Consider the following 20,962-nt stretch of genomic DNA (forward strand, 5'->3'; position numbering starts at 1 on the left):
ATTAGGCCATCTAGCTCGGGGACTAGCCCAATCCGTGCCACCCTAACTAGGTACACTAGAAAGGTTTCAGACATTGTCTGCGTTGATGGTTGGGTCTACTCCGTATTCGTTCACTAAGAGAAATATTATTCTCTGGCAGCGAGGGGACGCAGTAATATATATTGAAGTTATACAAAGAGACGCATTATACAAAGGGATGCAATTTTGAACAAAGCGCTTGTTTTTACATACAAAAACGTAAAGTACCTTAGTACTTCTAGGCGAGAGAGTATGATCGCGGGTGGACTACAGCGTGGGACTTGTAAGCCGGTCCGTCCGTACTCCGCTAACAGATCTCGATTTGTTTCAGCCTCATCCATGCCACTCGTACTTAAGTAGCTCACAAGTCTGTTCTTCCATGGGTACCCTAGCTTTCTTACCACTCGGTTGCACGTCCCTTGAAATAAGACCTTGGAAAACGACAGACTTGTTTTCTTAGCTGCGAACGACACGTGTATCTTCAATACGAGGTGCCGAAGTTGTTTTAGTGAGAAAAAATTCCAGGTACCGTCAGTTTCAATTGATCGTTGAAGTGTCCTTTTCGAGGCAAGTGGCATTTCTTGGGCTTTTAGTGTTGTACCCCCTAACTAAGTGTTTTGCGGCCTTGTCCACGAGAAGCCCACCATTTATAAACACGATAGGGGCTAAATAGGGATCATAAGTCGGAAAATTGTCGTTAGACTCTTCGCTGAGTGAAAGAAACAAAGCTTACAAAGGTGAAAATGGTGGTAAACGGAGCTTCAGGTGGACCAGATCATTTTGTCTTGCTTAGCCAACACCACTCCGGATCCAGAAGACTTGTGGCTTGCCGGCCAAATTAGAAATCTCCACGAGGATTCTCTGGGCTTGCTGAAACGATTCGAGAAGCGTTTAGAGCAAGTGAAAGATCTGTTTATGGCATATGTGTAAAGCTGTGAGTTAAGCTTATTTGTCAGCGCTACTGTTTTGTCATAATCGAAAACCATCCTTGTTGGGTTACACTAACTTCTCGTGTCTCTATTTAACTAACTTTCGGATTAGTATCGTGCCGGTTTATAAGTCCTGAATCCTGTACAAATCCTGGACTGAGCTGCTCGCTCCCAAGGTATAATCCGGAGAGAGCAAGTAAGTGCGCCTGGCGCGAGCGGGCAATCAATTGAGAGTGTGAATATACGCGGCGGGGGAACATATAGAGGGACGCCTCTCGCTGCCCCAAAGCTTATTATAGCTGTTGATAGTTGTTGATCTCATGTTTCCTAAACGCGCTGATGTAGCTTGTTTTGATACCCACTCTTGTGCGTCGTACCTGGCGTTGCCCCGCAAGGCGGAAAGATAATGGCGCGGCTCAAAACCAATGTCCCAATGCAGTTGGAAATGCAGCTATTCTCACAGAATCGACCAGCTACATCCAGGCTCTTGTTTTATAGTTGGACCTTCCCGCCGCAGAATATATCGATTCCATCATCTCTGTGTTATGCATGCAAGACGGGAGAATATTGGTGATGTGCACAAGTGCCTTTCCATATTCTGAAAATCTGTCTGATGTGAGTCGGTTTGTAAAAAAGTTCCCTGCCGCTAGACCTCTCAGCTGTTGATGAATAAATGATATATCAATAGAAGCCTTTGGAAGACATAGGTAATGCATAAATGGGGTTATCGATGCTGTACGTAAGTGCCCTCGTTCTGCAGAAAACCTATCAGCTATCACAGCTTCCACAGCGGCTATGGTGCCTGAGCGGCTGATGAATAAACGGTAAGTCTCAGGGCTCGGTCGTCAAATGTGCAACGTGAAATAAAGCCTTTGAAGGTATGTAGTGGCAAGTGAACAATAATGGCCCCAGGAATAACACAACGAATGAACAGTACAATCCACTTGGACATAACAATTTATTTGACAGCCACTCTGTCGTCTGCACCTCCTTCCCTACTGTGTAGCTGTGCTGCATGCGCGAGGTATTCCAACCTAGAAATATGAACGAGGAAACTCGTCTCTTGGGTATTGTGCTGATATAGTGGTGGTACAAGGCGGGTTTGCTGAAGCCTCTCCGGGCTCGTGAATCCATGCCTATTATGTACATTGAACGCCTTTTGTGTTGGATGGTTGCCTCGCCGTCCCTCCTTTCTCCTTCCCTCATCCCCGCTTGCTCGATACTTTGTCATTATTCGTCCTTTGATTGGTGGTATGGATGGCGCGGCATGATAAGAGGGCGGCGCTTTGATTGAAGGTAAGCATCCATTGCTTGTTGCGAGACGGAATCTGTTCGAATGGTACTTCCTATGGCCATGAAGAAACTAAAGCTTGTTAACAGCAACCCCAGCCAGACCTTAGCAAAATATAAGATATTACCCAAATGTAGCTCCAGAACCAACCATGTATTGTCCAAGTGATCGCATAACTCCGTTTGGTCCGGCACCGTATCTCATAATGTTGACAGAGCCTGTACAGCTATTAGAACCGGGACTTGGCCTTTGAGTGCGCCAGCATACCAAATATAAAGCCAATGATGACCCCGACAGCTGGAATAAAGATATTAGCACAGCAAATGAAAACACAGAGCCCAGGCAATTGCTTACTGCTACCCATCATGGCGCCCATCTTGACTGTTGGGCTGGTCAGTAGATGATTTCTCTTCTTTCAAGTCAGGACATACAACATACACTTGTCGAAGTTGGACCCACCACCCATCTGTCCACCAACTGGAACCGGCATATTGAGGGAGACTTGAACGTGTTCGGAGGAATGTTTGCCTGGTCTTGGTGCAGAACTTGAAGCTATTCTTTCTCTTCGTTGGTTGCGTTACTTGACTTTGCTTCGCTCCGCTTCTTTCCCGAAATCCACGGGCGCCAATCCAATGCCGACGCCGACTCAAAACCACACACGCGGGCCACTTTCTTCACGACACGACACGACTGGACAAATCACCTGACTAAACATCAATAGCAGTAAATAGGGGCTGGATAAAGCCAAATCATCGTCAAAGTCAACATCTCCACACTCCACATATTTGATGCTGCCTTCATTCACATCCACACCTTGCCTGTCGTCTCACGTGGTCGTGCGCGCGTGCTGTGCCTCCTTTACAGGACAAGTATCCGAGCGTTGCCTCTGATTCGCCGACTCTCAACCTTGCGTGAGAATCCGACCTTGAAGGACCTCCAAACTTTCCATCTGGCAACGGTTCAGACCACCCACCACGGGAATCCTCCTCCACCACCATCTACCCCACCACCAGCACTGCACCTGGCCCATGTGAGTCTCTTCAATCCTCTCCCCGACAGATCCTCCCTCTTGCGACGACTCCAACAGCCTCTTGGCGCTTGTTTTGGCTCTGCATCCCCCTCGTTCGTGACAATTCAAGGGCTGATAATCTACAACAGAACAGGCTACTAGATCCTACATACCTCATCCCCATCATATCTACCTGTAGAGATAGTACTCTAGCTCATAGCTCATCGGGTGGAAGCTTGGAGCAAAGCGCTATCTGCTGTTGTGTCGAGGTGTCGGGGGAGGTCACTAATCCAACACTTTTCAATCTTTCAATCATCATCACCCACAGCCTCATCAATATATCCTACAACCCTTAGCTACAAGCCTCGAAAACCTCACAGATGACGGCAGTCGCGAGTCCACCGAGTTTTCAACAAAATAACAGGTCACCATGGGGTGCTAATGTCGGACAAGGAGGTCTCAATTCGATGAACGCCGACGAAGTCGCCCGAATGTTCATGCCACGCAAGAGCGCTCAGCGCACCAACTCCTCCTCCTCGATAGCCTCAAGTTCTTCTACCTCATCTAGCTCTACCATAAGTCAACCCTCGCCCCAGACCAATGGCGTCCCAATGTCACCATCAGGAGATCTCGGTTCCTTCGCGCGCAAAAAGCCCCCAAGGACAGGACCGTGGCCAACAAGCAAAGCAGAAGCAGTCTCCGGTGTCTCTACCGCACGCCCACAGTCAGTATTAGCCACAAATGGATCATCTACAGCATCTTCGATGCCTTCCATACACCAACCCTCGCCCGTTGTCCCATCTCAGCACCTTCTACAAAGCCCTACACAACAAAACAATGGAAACCGGCCACCTGCACAACCGATTGGGGAGGGCAACCCAGTCCTTTATTTGCTCTCCATGAATGGGACGTTCGAGCGGAAAACAATATCGGTCCCCTACTACCCGGATAGTCTAAGGATAGGGCGCCAGACGAACGCAAAAACGGTACCGACACCTGCCAACGGATATTTCGACTCAAAAGTACTGTCAAGACAGCACGCCGAAATATGGGCAGACAAGAACAACGGGAAAATATATATTCGCGACGTCAAATCTTCCAACGGCACTTTTGTGAACGGGGCTCGATTATCTGCAGAGAACCGCGACTCGGAGCCGCACGAGCTGCAAACGCAAGACCATTTAGAACTCGGAATTGATATCGTTAGCGAAGACCAAAAAACGGTGGTGCATCACAAGGTTGCGGCGAAAGTAGAGCACGCTGGGTTCCTCGGCGCAACAAGCAACGTTTTGGACATGAACTTCAGCGACTTAGATCCAGCGAACGGTGCAATGATGATGCCATCTCAAGGCTCCATGCAGATGCGAGGAAGGTCAGGCAGTCAAGGATCCGTAGGGAGCAATGGACGAATGGTGCCCCCTGCCAGTGCTGCTGGAAGTTCAACCAGTCAAATGAGTGTCATGGGCCATCAACGGCCCATGAACTTCTGGTTGACACCAGTGACGACCGAGCAAATCGTGAAGAGACTTACAGTAAGCATTGCGGTTCATGCTTAAAAGATGCAGCGTCTGACTACTTCTACAGCACGAAATGAGGATAGCTCGTTTACAAACCATTGACCTTGGCCGGGCAGATAACTTCTTAGATTCGATGGTTACCAAGGATGATTTGAAGGAGAATGAGAGAGTACCAATCATTGAAGCTCCCAAACCCCCCCAAATTAATGGGAGTGTCTTGCCATTCCGAACGGATACAAAACCTAGATTTTCGGATCCGCCTGCGCCGCCTCCACAACAGCCTCTACCCGAGAAACCAGATGTTGCTCGTGCAGCTCATTCATTCGAACCATCTTCTCCATCCCTGAAGCGCTCCAATACCGAGCGACCTCGATCCGGTGCAAATGTTTCGCCAATTCGACAAGAAGCCCCCAGCCAAATCGTTAAATTAGCTGAAGATTTGGCGAACGCGAGAAAGGAACTGGATACCCAAAATGCTCGAATGCGTGATTTGGAAGACATGTTACAGAAGGAAAGGCGTGCTCGAGAAGTTGCGGAAGAGATTGCGAAGCGATTGGAATTAGAATCAGAAGCAAAGACGAATGGCCACGCGAAGGGTTCCGTCATGGAGGATGCTTTCGAACCCCCATCGGAGACTACAGACGCTAAGGAAGTCGATCCCATCGAAACTGTTGATCCCAAAGCAATTTCAGATTCTAGCCTGTTACTGGAGAAACGACTTGAGACAATGCTCGTTGATATGCAGGAGCTGAGGGAGCAAATGCAGTCATTTAAGATGCGGGCGGAGACTGCCGAATCGGAGAGAGACTCGGATAGAAAGACGCTTGCGGAAATGGTGGCCAAGATCAAGTCAGATGAGGCCAGCAGAGCCTCGTCGACAGAACATGTCAAATCACCGAAAGGCGAAATTCCATCTCATGGGCTGGCCAATGGCCATCTCGAAGGCCTTAACTCTGTGCTCGGCCCGCTGCTGCAAAAAGCTGGTTTAGCAAATGGTAGCGCCGCAGCAGCTGATAGCAAAGATCCGAATCGGACGGCCATCAGTACGTTGAGACCACCAGGGGGGCACGATCCCTTGTTGCATCACGCGACGCCATACGCCTCAATGATGGGCGTTGTAATTTTGGGAATGGGACTTATGGCGTACTTGAACGGATGGCAACCACCAAAAGTCGATCGATAGCGACAGGAACAGAAGCTGGTCATCATGACCCTTACACACACATACATGCATATCTCTTTTGTTTGCGGGACTGCTTTCTTTCGTGTAGTATCGTGCCTTTGGCGTTTTGGGAAGTGCATTGGCAGGCTGCGACTTGTCTACATAGCTTGTTTTGGAGGCTTTGTTTTTTCACGCTTCTTGTGTCTTTTTTAAGTCGTTGAGCTTTGTGGCTGCTTTTTCGGATTCCATGGCGGTGATGATGAGATGAGATGAGATACTAGGGCTGGCGTTCTTGAGTTGAGGAAGGGATGGCTGAATGAACAATACAGAGAAATAAAAGAAACATTCGGGCCTTTTAGTTGGTCATTTCCTATGATATAATGCCTAATATACCTATTTAGTGAAGGGTGTTAGATACTCCATGTGATTTCCAGTCTTCATACCCCATTTACCTCCTCGAACCCAGCTGCTGACTGTACATACCGACTAAGTGGTCCTTCATAATTTGCGAGGTTCTCTTGCTCACTCAGAATACATGATATTGCAAGATGATAATCTCACATTCTATCTTGTATATCGATTTACGTTCAGAAACAATCCGTTTCCTAGTCCTGTACGAAGCACCACCCACACAGCAAGTTCCTAAGACTTTTCCCAGCTCCCTCGACTTTTTTACTACCTCAGAGGTACTCATCGAGCGAAAGTAGATGGTGTTCGACGTTAGTTCGTTATATTTGGTTTCCTAGGAATATTTATGGCGATTGGGAGGGGGGGCAGACAATGGGTATTGATAAGGTTGACTCTTCAATAACTTGTCATATTATCGCGTTGCAGCATGGCCATTAACATCAGTGAGCCGACCTCCACTTTCAGCTATGAATCAGCGCTTCCTTTTCTCATGATTCAAAAGGTCATTCATTCACAACTAGCAGAATTAGTTCTATATCAATGTCCTCAACCTCAACCTTGGACTCTTTTCCTGCACAACTAAGAAAGATTGCGATAAACAACATGTCTTCCACCCAAAATCCCATATCTGTTTCTAAGTCCAAGTCTCACGCCAGCTCCTCAAAGTTCGATGAACTTGCATGGTTCAACAAATGGCACGGCTTCGACGTCCATCTCCGCCATTGCCATCAAGCGATACAAGAAATTTTCGACGCTGGCGATACCTACTGGAAATCCTTCGACGAGCGGGTGCGCAAAGCAGTTTCGCAGAACAGATATGGTCAAGACGGCTCTATCCTACTCAAGTTCGACAACATTGTCCGTAAACGGCAGATATATCTGAAGAACCCTTCTGAGTTCCTTGCTGAGTATGTTAATTTCGAAATAGCGTATGCCGATGCGAAGTTCGTCAAAACTATTCTTAGAGTGTTGATCTCTAGTGTGCCTCGAGCGGATCCTGGTTCAGAATCGAAGGGAAAGGCTTCCGCCATGCCAAAGCTCGACTCGGCATCCAGAGCGCGAGCACAACCCTCATCCTCAAGTTCTGCCAAAGCACTGGGCTCATCGATGCCAAAGCTTGATTCAAGCCGCATGCTCTCCAAACCAGTACTATCATTATCCATCCCAAGGACAACTTCGAGCCTCAGCACTTCGCGTCAAGTAGGGAGTTTGCTGCCCGCTCGTGACACCAGACCAGGACTCCCAACCTCCTCCACTTCCTCTTCGCAACAGATCTTTCCAGATGGAAGCGGTATGCGAAGAGAGACGCGCGAGAGACGGGTTCTGCCGCCCACTGTTGGGCCGAACGGAGTCATCATTTATGGGACTGAGGAAAGGATTCATGTTAATATTCAGCAGATCAGATTCACGGAACAGGTGGTGCATAGGCGAGTTGTGATGGGGCCCACGCGATATATAGAGTATCCTGATCCATCGGGGAGATTTCCGCTAGGAGTGGGGGGTTATCCGGGAGGGACGGGTGGTCATCTAGGTGGGATGGGAGGGGGTCGTTGAACGTGATTGTCAAAGGTTTTGTGATAATCAAGGGTTGGAGTAATACCTTTGATGGTGTGCAAGAGGCGCATTTGATACCTGGCGTCGTGAACAACTTTTGGTTCGTTCGACTCCTTGCAGCATGTAATATAACGCCTGGGTTTTCTAACAAAAATGTTTCCTACGCTCGTGAGAACCCAGCCGTGATCGTGATGCCCCTTACCACCTCTTACTTTGACTTAAGTGACTCAACACAAGTCAGTTAGTTGAAACGCAAAATAAAATGTGGCTAAGCCGACCTCACATAATCTTTGAGGGACTACTACACATCATATGTGTCATTAACAGGAATCCTGCAAAGAAGATACAAGGAGTTTTTGCAATCTGGTCTGCAATATACGAGAACTTCTCCTGAAAACTTCAAGTTCACCTCAATATAGTCACGTGTCATATCCGCTAAATTCTCCTGGGTCTCGCGGAAAATATATGTGTTCTCCTTTTTTAAATGAATAGGGTGCAGAATAGTTGAATCTCATTTGAGAATGAAGATCTACTGTAGAGTTGCTATGAAAATCTTATATAAAAGGGTACAGTACCCTAGAATGTTTCTACGGAGTAGGGCGGAAGGTTCGTCTTTCTCCCCCTTTTATCAGCAATATTGGTTCCAGCTAAACTTAGTTGATAGTTTACTAGCATCGGTTAGCTTTTTATTATCGAACCAAATTGTGCTTGGATAAGTCACATGGGTTGAACTACTCGCATGGCTTGAATGTAGCTAGCATTACTAAGAATTAGGAGGCGAATACTTCATACAGTGTGATTCTGCTTGATTCCATCCATATCTTATATCGGGGTTAACGCATGTCGAGTACTGGTATCGGAACTTTCGAGGTTTAGCTATGGAGGCTTATTTTAACACGCTGCTGAATAGAAGTTTCAGTACAGGGGCACATAGCACCTCAACGTTGTGAATGGATTTTGAATATTATGAAATACTACAAGCGTTCTCTAGTGCACCATCCTGTAATCAAATAAGAGATTCACAGAATGACATATGTATGTCTTTGAATTATTATTAATTATCCTATACCTCTACGTCCTAGAAATATTTACCGCTGTCTAAATATAGAATCTGGTTGGGACTGCTATCCCCGCATTTTCCATGAAGTGACTTTTTGATTGACAGCAACTTTCTCCTGCTCCTTTCTTCTTTGATATTAAGTGAATTTACCCCAAAAAAATAACTACAAGAAAGGGATGTATTATGGCTGAAACTAATGAATATGTCTGCTTAGAAAGTTACTGGTCACTTTATCCCATAGCTTCTCTTGCTTCGCCTTGATTTAGATCAATGAAAGCTCAAGGCAGGAGCGACGGAGAAAGACTCCATACTTATACATATCGGCGGGGGACTTTTGAATCTAAGCTCGGAATCTAGAGCTACTATGTGGAGAATGATTCATGTTTCTTATAGGAGAGCGCGAGACAAATTTACCGGCATTTTTTATTGCAGCTGATATAGTGGCCATATGAATGAAGTGACAAAACTGAGAGGTTGGAGCTTGGTAAGTGATTAAATTACATGTTTATTTACAATTCTAGAATTATATTTACAACTGAAAATAGAAGCATAAGATAGATTCTATCTGTTCCACAAGCAGTATAAAGTATAAATGAAGCGTGCAATATACGCTAGAATCTATTACGAAGTCCTAGAATTGCCCTAGCTTTCTTATATCAAACTGACTAGAGTTTTTATCATGCTTGAAGATATATTGCTTATACTTTAGCATAGTTGCATATTCAAGAATGTAACTTGTTTTATTGATTCGATTGTTAGTAGAACGACTTTGTTAATATATATACATTTAAGTGTGATATATTTAGAGATGGATGTTATATCTTTGGAGATCAAAGTAAGCTAGTTGCCAATTTCTGTACACTTCATTTGTGATTGCTTTTAGTCTAGACTTTGCATGATGCATTTTAAAGTGGTAGAAACAACTTTAAATGAGAGTGGGAAAGTCTAGAAAGAGAAGGTATAAAATGGAGATTCGAGATGTACCAGGTAGCGTGACTCTAGCTATTTCGACGCTTGGATCTCACAGCATGTTTTTTACTATTATTTTTTCGGATACTTGTATACAATTCGTTTGTTGAAACAAAAACAGAAAATGAAAATAGAATTGTCTATGGTTTAAGGATTACTACATAGACATCGAGACGGAACTCGGAATGTGTTCAGTCTCACTTCAGGCGCAGAATGCAGCTCGCAGATCTATCAAACCTGCATACTGTACGCACGACCTCTTTCTGCTGGCTATGACCATGCTGTACTGGGCCAAGCCTGCTCATCAGAACAGCGCATCTAGTCTTGTTTGAGTAGCAGCTTGCTGTCATCCTCCAGATTGTTATCATGCCCCCGTTTGTTGTTATGCTACCTTTTGCGGTCCACACTTGGCCCTGTTCACTTTATCTTGACTTTGCGAAAATGAGACACTATAGTGTGATGAGAGAAGTGTAGCAAGCTGGCAACAGACGGAGGTGGATGTGGGGTATCATGATGAATAGAGTAAGAACGTCATATATATAGCTTTGCAGCTGTGTATGAAATCTTCTCCTTGTCCTTAATCTCAGCCTCTGCGTCTCTCAGTCTAAATTTATACGGGGAGTATGTACATATCACGGGCTGCTGCTAGCAGCAGTTCCTGTTCAGCAACCAGGAAGGCGCGATGTGGAAATTTCTAATCCAGAATCCTTCGTGGCGACTTCCATATTTGCGTGATGCCCTGATCCTGATCGATATGCCAGTATTAAATGGTCGCCGGAATTTCTTCGGGGGGTGCTGCACTGAAAAGGGGTAAAGCAATTCAGCTTCACTGACATTGAAGTTGAACATCTGGATCGTCTTGAGTATTTGCGAGCGTGAATCGTGGACATCTTTTGTGTGTCCCTGTTGCGGCGCGGTCTGATTTGATCTGACGGCTTTCTGCTAATGTGCTGCGTCGGGATTCCAGCAGCTTCTTTCCGGATTTGAGCTTCCGAACCTGACTCAGGGTCACTTTACAATGAATCAACAAGCGTTCCCAACTTCTCGAAAAGTTTAAGGAGAGAAGTTCGGCGCATGGCTGAATATATCAGATATTGATGCTGCGGCGTTCGGGATATATAATACGAAGAAGTCGCGTTCTTGAATTCTACCTGCGAAGATAGGGCTAGCTTGAACTTTCGCCCTCACGCTTATTATTATTGACAACCTTTGAGAATACAAGCTAAAAAAGCCCTTCATTTTAAAATCTGGATGGAATTGGATATAATATCGAAAGACATTCATGACTTTTTGTTATGGTTCTCCCAAAATCCGGAAGTGTTTGCTTTGATCGACGGGTAGTTTTTCGGACATTTGAACGAAATATCCCACCTTTGAAAAGAAGAAACTCAACCTAGGAAAATAATAAATAAGGGGCAAAGTCTATAGACGCTCTATGATATCGTACTTGTCGTAGGTGGAGGCACTTATGGATGCTAGGAAATCAAAAATGCGGTGATAATGCTCACGGATGCGACTGGCGACACCCCATGACGAGAGGCATTACCCCTTCCTAATCTGAAGCATCGCAGAACAGCAACACCCCTACCCTACAAAAGTAAACTGGCGGAAACACCAAAAGGGGATTTTGGTGCTGTTAAATTTTAAAGTTCCCCTGTTGATATAAGTCGCTAATATGCCTCAATCCATCCGACACCTCCCTACTTTCACCTGCCTGCTTGCCTGCCACCATAGCTTCGACAATTAAAATGCCTCAAGAGAGAACACAGCCGCCAGGGATAGTGCAGCATCGCCGATGCATAATCAGATTGCTTTCATCCTTTCACAAAGACAATCGCATCTTGAAGTCCAGACTAGAAAGTCTGATTTAGACTAAATGTCCCTATCATAGTCAGATACGACTATCCAAACAATAGATTATATTAAACCTCTTTGACCCCGTGTGGGTAAAGGCACACATTTCGAAATTGGAGGATCCCCATTCGTCACAGTCGTGGTTGTTGTTTTGGACGGACCAGCCCCCAGCCATCTTTCTGCCCTAGCGTCCATCACTCTTGCTTCTTTCCCCTCACAGCTACTAAGTAACTACTGCGACTCTTCCACCAATATCGACTTCCTGCCACTCGAGCCAACTTGTCTTGGGCGCATTGGAAAGGCTCGAGCACCGCGCGATAGAGTATCACACTCTGGCTCCGCCGCTTCTTTCGGCATCGTAATCATATCTCCACAAATACCAAAGCGCCTGCCTCTACTCCATCCCATCATCCATCCTCCGGCTTCGCCTAACCTCCACGCGCATACATCAACAACCTCCTCCAACGCGAACATTCCTCACCACTCTTCTAATATGCTCTCTACTCTCCTCAATAAAATGGCCGCGCCGCCAGAACATTCACGCGCCCTAGAAGCGACGCGTCCTTCCTCCCCCGAGTCGATTCTAAGCTCCATTACTGTCGACGCAGCCTCCTCAAACACTCAATCCTTCTCATCTACACCCCCGACAAGCATTGCCGACAGTGTTAGCGTGTCATCCGCGTCGGTGAATGTTGGCAATATTCAGGAAACACCCACTGCTGCAACTTCACAGTATAGCAGGCGCGAGCGCGTGGAAGTCCCTACATACAATGTCAAGAAATTGGCCGGTACAGCTGTCCACGTTCCGCGAAAGTTCCTCAAGAACTCAGACGGCACGCCAATGGGCCCCAAGCAAAAGCGAGAGCCGAAGCCGCGTCGCAGGGCAATATCGGGCGATACATTGATCGGCGCGCTGAATTCTGCGAACTCATCCACCGACACAGTCACCAAGGATGCAGACAGGCTCGTCCGTGATGGAATCGACGCATTGGATCTAGAGTGGTCTGTCAAGAAACTGCCCAAGTCCAAGAGTCAAATTGGCCTCGCCGGCAGCCCACGAAAGTACACCAAAAAAACGAACGCGCAGAAAGAAACAGACAGCCGCTTCAAGGTAGACGCACTTGGAAGTCTCAGCAAGAAGATTAGTGTACTGGGCAAGAGAGGAAGAAAGGCTTTCGAGGATGGGCTGGGACTATCGAGTGGTGCTAAAGTGCCAAGGGAGCTTAGGAAATTGGCGGATACCCCCGAATTCCTACATATCGATACGAAGCCTGTTCTGCACGAGGTCTGGAGTAACGGGAAGTTAGTCAAGGCAGAACCGGCGAAGAAGAGGAAGAAGATTGAGCAGGTTGTCGAACCGCCGAAACCGGAAGCGGTGAAGCCCGTCGAAAAGAAGAGAGTCAATGGGAAAAGAGAGAAAACCTGGTTGACTAAGGGACTGTACGCTGGACAGGAAACGAACTTGGACTGGTTCCAAGACAAGGCTCCCGATGCTAAAGTCGGCTTTCCTGAGTTTAAGAAAGACGGATTTATGCCGCTGCCTATGTGGCATGGCCAACGATTACTCTATGTTGGAAGAGACTTTAAGTTACCTTTTGATGTCTGCTCGCCCCTTCCTCCAGGACAACCAAAGCCAGACGAGTGGCGAAAGACTTCAAGCAGTAAGCATTCTCAACGTGAACATATGCGTAGTAGCTAACCTTGGCCTTAAGATCGCTTCGTAGGTAACGCTGCTTCGTTCTGGAAGAAGGAAGATATATTTGACAGTTTTTCTTCAAAGTGTGTCTGTACCCCAGAAACTGGATGTGATGAGCGTTGCCAGAACAGGATTATGCTCTACGAGTGCAATGATACCATCTGTGCCGCTGGTCGTACTCATTGCACAAACCGAGCCTTTGGTGACTTACAAGAACGTCGCAAGGGTGGTGGAAAGTATAGAATCGGCGTAGAGGTTATCAAGACTCCTGATCGCGGTTACGGCGTTCGAAGCAACCGTTGCTTTGAAGCCAACCAAATCATCGTCGAATATACTGGAGAAATTATCACAGAAGACGAATGCGATCGAAGAATGAATGAAGACTACAAGAACAACGAGGTGGGTTGGAAACCATTCCCATCTTATACATTTGCTAACTATTTTGATCAAGTGTTACTACCTGATGTCTTTTGATCAGAATATGATTCTTGACGGAACCAAAGGCAGCATTGCCAGATTTGTCAACCACTCCTGCAAACCCAATTGCAGAATGGTGAAATGGCTTGTTGGCGGAAAGCCTCGTATGGCTCTGTTCGCCGGCGATGATCCAATTATGACCGGTGACGAATTAACTTATGACTACAACTTCGATCCCTTCTCCGCGAAAAACGTCCAGGAATGCCGATGCGGTAGTGCCAATTGTCGTGGCGTACTGGGACCTAAGCCAAAGGACCCAAAGCCCGTCAAGGATGCCATCAAGGAGGTGGTCAAGGCTGGCGTCAGGGCCGGGAAGCGAAAGCTGAAGGAGTTGTTCGGCGGGGAGGATGAAGAGGATTCGGTAGATCCACGAAGCCCAAAGAAGAGAAAGATGAAGGCAGCCAAGGGAGTTAAGAAATCTGCTTCTTCGGTTAGCATGAAGGTGGCGAAAGGAGCCGCTAAGACGATTAAGAAGAGCGTCTCTGGACCCTTTTTGAAATCACGCAAAGCAATCAGTGTCAAGCGTGGCACCGGTCGTGTTGTTGCAGTCAAGAAGACCCGAGTCACTTCTGCTAAGCGTTTCGGCAAAGTGCAAAGCAAATCGTCTCGAAATTCAAGCTTGACAGTGGTAACCTCGGAGAAGAGCCCAAAAGGCTCCAAGAGTCCTCCACCCAAGATGTCCAGTGTAGGAAAGAGAAGTGCCAAGAAGAAGATACTGGGTAGCTACTACGATGACAGAAGCGGCACTCCATCACGAGATGCCAGCGATGGAACTATTAGGCTCATCGCCGATTCCGACGAAGAGTAAGATTTTTCTATTTCGACTTATCGACCAAGTAATTCTCAGGGCTAGTATTATGTGGGAGAAAGTGGCCCTTGGGTTGGGCGCTCTGTTTTGGGATTGTATGGAGGGAAAGTGTTTCTTATCGATGTGGCTCGTCTTTCAACAACAGCCTCTGTGTATGATTATATTACTCTTTCTTGTGGGATGATGAGCATGGCGTATGATTTGATTTTAAGTTAGGTCCTGAATTGAGGGAACAGGGCATTTTCTGAGGCTGGGCGTCGGAGTAAGATTACATTAGCAAATTCTGGTCAGAAATTATTAATCGCGCTTGTCTACTTGTCTCTAATCATCATACACTACACAACATGGGTGCGATGCTCCTACTGACTCCTGAACCATCGTGCTCTACGAGGGGTTTAAAAAATGGCGATGGACTTCAGCGCTGAAGGAAGGACCATAGCAGCTGCTGATATCGAGCTGGCGCTAGCAGTTTAGCGCCGAATGGTTTATCGTTCACATGGCCTATTCTGCTATGAGAAGACAACACCAAGGCTCAGTCAAAACAATTCGTTTTGTGCCAGCCTAACTAGTTTCAAAGAACAACTCGCTTCTGTCCAACCTCGCTTTCATACAAGGAACCATCCATTAGACCTCGGGGCGAGGCGAGGTTCCAATACCTATGTGTGTTTGGAGACACGAGAGTAAGCTTGACATGACCAGCATTTCCAGCTTTCTCTGCTCGCGTGAGAATTCGATGTGCGGTGCGGATTCCAGCTTAGGGAGGCACCTAGAATCACGATGTGTGTCATAAGTTAAGATATGAGACTTGGATGAAGAGTTTCTTAAAAGTATTTGTTGTGAGAAAGTGAAAAGAATATGGTATCGATTGTAGCTAGCGAATATCTGCAAGGAGATGAAATACTAATATCTAAAGCACTTTGCAAAGAGAGACTATAGCTTGATATATAAAAGTAGGAAAAAGCGATCGTGGAGAAAACTACTTGAAGACCCTTACTACTAGAAAACTGATACAGGACTATTACTTCCAACCTGTGGGAATCTACAACAAAGTGCTTACTTGACAATTTAGATTTTGGAACCCCGTACCCCGTTTCTGCCCGCTTATTAACCGCATCTATCGTTGCACTAAATACCAGACTCCAAGGAGTTTCTTAAGTAGTCAATATGCAGCCTAAATTTCCAATAATTTCTATTTCTTCCGGTTTTTTATTAGCCGGTCTCTTCTTAAAAAAAAACGAGGCTATTGTCAGTATCCAAGGTAGAATTTTTAGAGTGTTAGAAAGCGTAATTCTTTTCGAGTCCTCGTTGGCGTAGAATCATACACTGATTATACTGAGGGGTTTTTAGTATTATGTTTAAATTCGTCCAATGAACGATATTTCATTACTGTCCGTAGATTCAAGTAAGTAAGTACAGTATGAGAGCAATCATTGGTATAACAACAGTTTGCAGGTGACTAGTTTTTAGAAAGTGATTCTTAAGAGTCGTCCGTCGTCGACCTTGACCCCTTTATCACTAGCGCGCCACCCGACGCGGGAACGCGGTTCGCTCTCCGCATAATTTTTCTTGGGAAATACCTACAAGCGTCATCCAGCACATGAACGAATAAATATCTTTCGAGTCCATTATTCACAACATACGACTCCGAACCAAACAACGAACTTGCCATTCCATCCATGATCTGACCTTATTCAAACAATACCTCTTTAATCTCCGACTTCCTTTCAACACGTTCGTTCGAGAACCCCCGAGTTCTCATCCACACTTCATGAATACCAGATCTACATCACAAGCATCCGCCTCACAACCACAACATCACCTAGACTCATCCGCACTTCTGCAGTCGAGGGAATTAGGGGAGGTTGGTATTGAGAAGCCAAACTATGCTTCCACGATAGCAAGCAAGCCAGCGCCCGTCGCAAAGTCGTGGGCGCATTTCGTAGCTGGAGGGTACTTTCTTCCCCCTTTCCATTCCCCTCTTTCATCCCCTCCCCCTCCTCTTTCTTTCATCCTCAATATGCTTACTGACTTGCCAAAAACAGAATAGGAGGCATGACAGCCGCAACCCTAACCGCACCCCTCGACGTCCTAAAAACCCGCCTGCAATCCGACTTCTACCAAACCCAACTCCTGCAATCCCGCGCCGCCAAAGGTATCTCGCCCCACGCGCACCTGTCCGCTTTTCGCTCCTCGATTCTGCATTTCCGCGAGACGTTCCAGATTCTCGGGTCTGTGCACAAACTCGAAGGATGGCGCGCTCTCTTTAAGGGCCTGGGGCCGAACCTGATCGGTGTGGTGCCTGCGCGGAGTATTAATTTCTTCGTAGTTGGCAATGGAAAGAGGATCATTGCGGATTATGGGAATGAGGGCAAGGAGGATGCGTGGGTGGTGTTGTGCGCGGCGGCGCTGGCGGGCGTGGTTACCAGTACGGTTACGAATCCTATCTGGTTGATCAAGACGCGGCTGCAGCTGGATAAGAATGTGGTGGAGAGGAGTGGGGGACATGCGGCGCGGCGGTATAGGAATAGTTGGGATTGTATCAAGCAGGTTATTAATAAGGAGGGCGTGAGGGGACTTTATAAGGGGATGAGTGCGAGTTATCTAGGGGTTACGGAGAGTACGCTGCAGTGGGTGCTGTACGAGGAGATGAAGAAGAGCTTGGAGAGGAGGGAAGGTAGGATTGTGGCGAGTGGGAGGGAGAGGACAGCGTGGGATCAGGTGGTTAGCTGGACGGGGAGTATTGGGGCAGCGGGGAGTGCGAAGTTGGTTGCGGCGCTGGCTACTTATCCTCACGAGGTAAGTCATGTCATACCATTTCTACTTTTTGGTATGTTGCTAATTGGTTTAATAGGTCGCCCGCACACGTCTCCGTCAAGCACCATTAGAGAACGGAAAGCCGAAATACACAGGCTTAGTCCAGTGCTTCAAGCTGGTCTGGAAAGAAGAGGGCATGGTTGCCATGTACGGTGGTCTCACCCCGCATTTGCTGCGGACGGTGCCCAGCGCAGCCATTATGTTCGGAATGTATGAGGGTATCCTGAAGCTACTACATGCAGAGAGATAGAGAAGAGCACCTGTGCTTGTATGATACGTGTATAGAATTTGGCGTTTGTACATATAGGGTCTCTGGGCTGGAGTTTCGTATAGACTTTCCACCGTCGGGTAAATGGGGCAACATGATGTATTATAGTATTGGGTGGACAGGATCTGCATGGCTGATCTGGATAAGCTCGCCTCACTACTCTTAAACTAATAATGCATGAGCACATTAAAATTTTAACTGTCTCCTTTCACCCGCTGTGTTTAGAGAATCAATAACCACGTGGGACCCGCTCAAAGTCCCCGGACGTTTCCTTATAGGAGACTAATGCAAAAGGCAGAAGACAACAAGTGGAACCTGGGTATTAGAATCGCTTATTTGTATTTGTATTTGCATTCTCAAAGAGCATTAACACCATAAGCGCTTAAACCCCGTCCGGTTTGGGGAGCGCAATTGCGAATAAAACTATAGAACAGCAACGCTAAAGGGGAACGCCCGTGAAGTACAAATGAGCCCTATTGCAAACATGAAGTGAAAATGAGGTTTGTACGCATCCTCTCCTGGCTCCGATCCTGCACGTCAAACCGTACGCAATTTTTGCAACAAGGAAAGGTCATGTTGTTGTAATTTCGTTATCATCGTAGCGGGTCGTGGCTTTTGCAGCTTGCGTGGTCTACGTTTTGCGTTGGTGGAGTTTGGTCACCAGGCATTGCGGTCCCAATTTGGATCTGTATCGCTCCATATTAGCTCTGTTCCTAGGTGATGCCCATTTCAAGCTGATAACTCCACTTGAAGCCTTGCAAGGCTCCGGAACCATCAGATATATATCCAACTCACCCTGAACAAAACCCGCCAATACCTTGCTACCAGTCTGCAGCAATGGATGACCAACAACAATCTGTAAGAACCGCTGCAATCCCTCCCTCCGATGCTCAATCACATCATCACTAAACCGATTTGTAAAGACCTTTCCGGGCAACGGGGGAATCGTGACTCTCGCAGACTCGCGTTCAAGAATGTCGCGGAAGTACTCGAAGTCGGAATAGCGTCTGCGGACGGAGGAATGGCGCAGCTTGAAGGCGGGGATGTTGGTTCGGCAGAGGATCTCGTAGTCGGTATACATGTTACGACCCATGCCATGGGTGCGTGGGTTGCGAACCTGGTGGGGGGGAGAAGGTTAGTAAAGGCTGTTGAAGTGAGGGGTGGGGTGGGGGGAGGTGATTGGGGTAGGTGGTAGAGATGGTGGTATATGGCGCAACAAAGGGTACAATATAGAAGAGTGCTTACTTCGATCTCGAGGAAATTCTCGGGAGGGCCATAAATTTCCTCGAAGCTCTGCTGGCGCGAATCGGGCATTGCCTGCATGGTTGCGGTTTGAAGGCGCGCAAGGTGTGGGTAGTAATTGCTCTCTGCTAGCTATACTATTGCCGTACCCTTGGGGGTTATCTTCCAGTGTTCTTTTATGCGCAGGTCAAAGTGGTTCTGTGGTCGGTGGTTGCGAACGAACGAATGCTGGGGAAGACGGCAGGCAATACATCGTTACTCGAGGTGAAGCGGGGCAGTCACGTGCGTAAGGGAGGCTGTACTTGTATAAAGTCAAGCTTCCCCTCTTTGTTTCACTGTGGGCATATTTTAGTTTATTGATGCCACTCGAGTATGAGGCTGTGAATGTCACAATAAGGTGATAAGTCCGTGACGTGCTTCTTATTTGCTTCTACCTTTCAAATCTCCCGATTAAGTGACGAAACAGCAACAAACAGCGTCTTGCACAGACTTGCAGTTAGCCATCGAAAAGTATTGGAATTACGTTTTCCCACAGTACATTCCATATCAAAATCTGCAAGCTTCTATTGCCCGCGTATCTACCTCGTTTCTATTCATCATGACTGTCTGGGAGCATGTTCTCCTGCTGGCTGGTCCTCTTGTGAGCATTGCTGAAGCTCGAACCACCAGCCGCGTTGCTAATTTAGCTAGCTATTGCTCTTGTTGACAGCTATTGCGGGGTGGGTAGCTCTCTCTGTCTTAGTACTCCCAATGAAGCTTCCACTGACTCAGGCCAACAGCTATGCCTACTCTCAAATTAACTACCTCAACCTCCCCATCCCTCAGGCACTCGCGCTCTTCACCATTGTCCTTCCGTTGATTACCGGCGTCTCGACACAAGGTGTCTACAGCCTGATCCGGCAATCGACGAAAAACGAACAGTTCCGGCTCACCATACCCCTCATCGCTGTCATCGGCTTCCAGCTAATTTACGAAACCATCGTTGCTACACTCGCATTGACGCACATGATACCACCGAATGCATTGAGTTGTGAACTCGACCACAGGTGGGCGAAGCTATTCAGAAATAAAGATACTCGAGGGATTCGGACGATCCAAGATACCTTCGAGTGTTGTGGTTTGAACAGTGTAGTGGACCGCGCCTTTCCTTTTGGACAGCCTTCTACTTGTGCAACAACTTACGGAAGGAGCCACAGCTGTTTTGGAGAGTGGAGGAGGGCAGAGCAAGTCAATGCTGGGTTACTTTTTCTCGTTGCTGTTGTTGTGTTTGCATTGAAGGTACATCTCACTTCTCTCCCATAGTCGACTTGGTGAAATGGCCATCCAAGCTGACACATTTTCATAGGTTGGATCAATCTTCACGCTCCTCTCTAGCGCCTCGTGGACACATTTACCCTTGGTCCGCGCATTCAAGCGAATCGGTAGCTTCGCCCAAAATGGAGACGAAGATGCCAGAGCAACGATGAGGAGACTCATCGAAGGCGGTTCTGTGGAAGAGCCATACCTCGATGATCCAGAGGCTGCTAGGGCAAATGAAAATGGGAACCACGGCCCCAGAGTCCAGCCATCTGCCCTTGGCGAGACATCTAATGAATGGGCCGATGATGATGAGTCGGGCGCTAGGGATGCGCAAGTTAGTTCTTAACGCGGTTGCAAAAAAGGGATACAACAGCGATTAGCTGGGCTAGTTCAGAAAGGAATCAGGCACTATTTGAGAACACGCACAGGTGCGGAAGGTCTAACGTTTGGATTTATGGCAGTAAAGGAGGAGTGTTTGCATGTCTTTCTATATTTCTTCTTCATTGTTGCTCTGACTGCAAGTGTGCATTAGTCGTCGACTTGATATTTTCTTCAGAAGCTGGCATAATTCAGTTTGGTCGGACATT

The 20,962-nt window shown here is 47.0% G+C and overlaps 6 protein-coding genes across 6 annotated transcripts; 4 read left to right on the forward strand and 2 right to left on the reverse strand.

Annotated features, from left to right (window-relative positions):
• Positions 1–2,177: 2,177 nt before the first annotated feature.
• On the reverse strand, positions 2,178–2,728 carry MGR2 (the record flags this gene model as incomplete). Its single annotated transcript, XM_031150470.1, has 5 exons — positions 2,178–2,310; positions 2,366–2,456; positions 2,506–2,535; positions 2,593–2,619; positions 2,677–2,728. 5 exons carry the CDS (start codon positions 2,726–2,728, stop codon positions 2,178–2,180), a joined length of 333 nt encoding a protein of 110 aa, XP_031004979.1.
• An 899-nt stretch (positions 2,729–3,627) lies between these two features.
• On the forward strand, positions 3,628–5,947 carry SPBC3H7.13 (Uncharacterized protein; the record flags this gene model as incomplete). Its single annotated transcript, XM_031150471.1, has 2 exons — positions 3,628–4,779; positions 4,832–5,947. 2 exons carry the CDS (start codon positions 3,628–3,630, stop codon positions 5,945–5,947), a joined length of 2,268 nt encoding a protein of 755 aa, XP_031004980.1.
• Positions 5,948–12,264: 6,317 nt separating this feature from the next.
• Positions 12,265–14,752, forward strand: ash1 (Histone-lysine N-methyltransferase; the record flags this gene model as incomplete). Its single annotated transcript, XM_031150472.1, has 3 exons — positions 12,265–13,432; positions 13,484–13,866; positions 13,919–14,752. The coding sequence occupies 3 exons, from the start codon at positions 12,265–12,267 to the stop codon at positions 14,750–14,752; spliced, it is 2,385 nt and encodes a 794-aa protein (XP_031004975.1).
• A 1,768-nt stretch (positions 14,753–16,520) lies between these two features.
• SPAC688.09 (putative mitochondrial carrier protein) lies at positions 16,521–17,816 on the forward strand (the record flags this gene model as incomplete). The annotated part of the gene is made up of 3 exons (XM_031150473.1): positions 16,521–16,702; positions 16,795–17,548; positions 17,604–17,816. The coding sequence occupies 3 exons, from the start codon at positions 16,521–16,523 to the stop codon at positions 17,814–17,816; spliced, it is 1,149 nt and encodes a 382-aa protein (XP_031004976.1).
• A 675-nt stretch (positions 17,817–18,491) lies between these two features.
• Positions 18,492–19,329, reverse strand: SNX3 (Sorting nexin-3; the record flags this gene model as incomplete). Its single annotated transcript, XM_031150474.1, has 4 exons — positions 18,492–18,520; positions 18,630–18,951; positions 19,080–19,208; positions 19,300–19,329. 4 exons carry the CDS (start codon positions 19,327–19,329, stop codon positions 18,492–18,494), a joined length of 510 nt encoding a protein of 169 aa, XP_031005005.1.
• A 345-nt stretch (positions 19,330–19,674) lies between these two features.
• Positions 19,675–20,721, forward strand: LHYA1_G005531 (uncharacterized protein; the record flags this gene model as incomplete). Its single annotated transcript, XM_031150475.1, has 3 exons — positions 19,675–19,716; positions 19,767–20,354; positions 20,422–20,721. The coding sequence occupies 3 exons, from the start codon at positions 19,675–19,677 to the stop codon at positions 20,719–20,721; spliced, it is 930 nt and encodes a 309-aa protein (XP_031005004.1).
• Positions 20,722–20,962: the final 241 nt, after the last annotated feature.

Source organism: Lachnellula hyalina (genome assembly GCF_007821495.1).
Source record: "Lachnellula hyalina strain CBS 185.66 chromosome Unknown contig00075, whole genome shotgun sequence".
Lineage (NCBI taxonomy): Eukaryota > Fungi > Ascomycota > Leotiomycetes > Helotiales > Lachnaceae > Lachnellula > Lachnellula hyalina.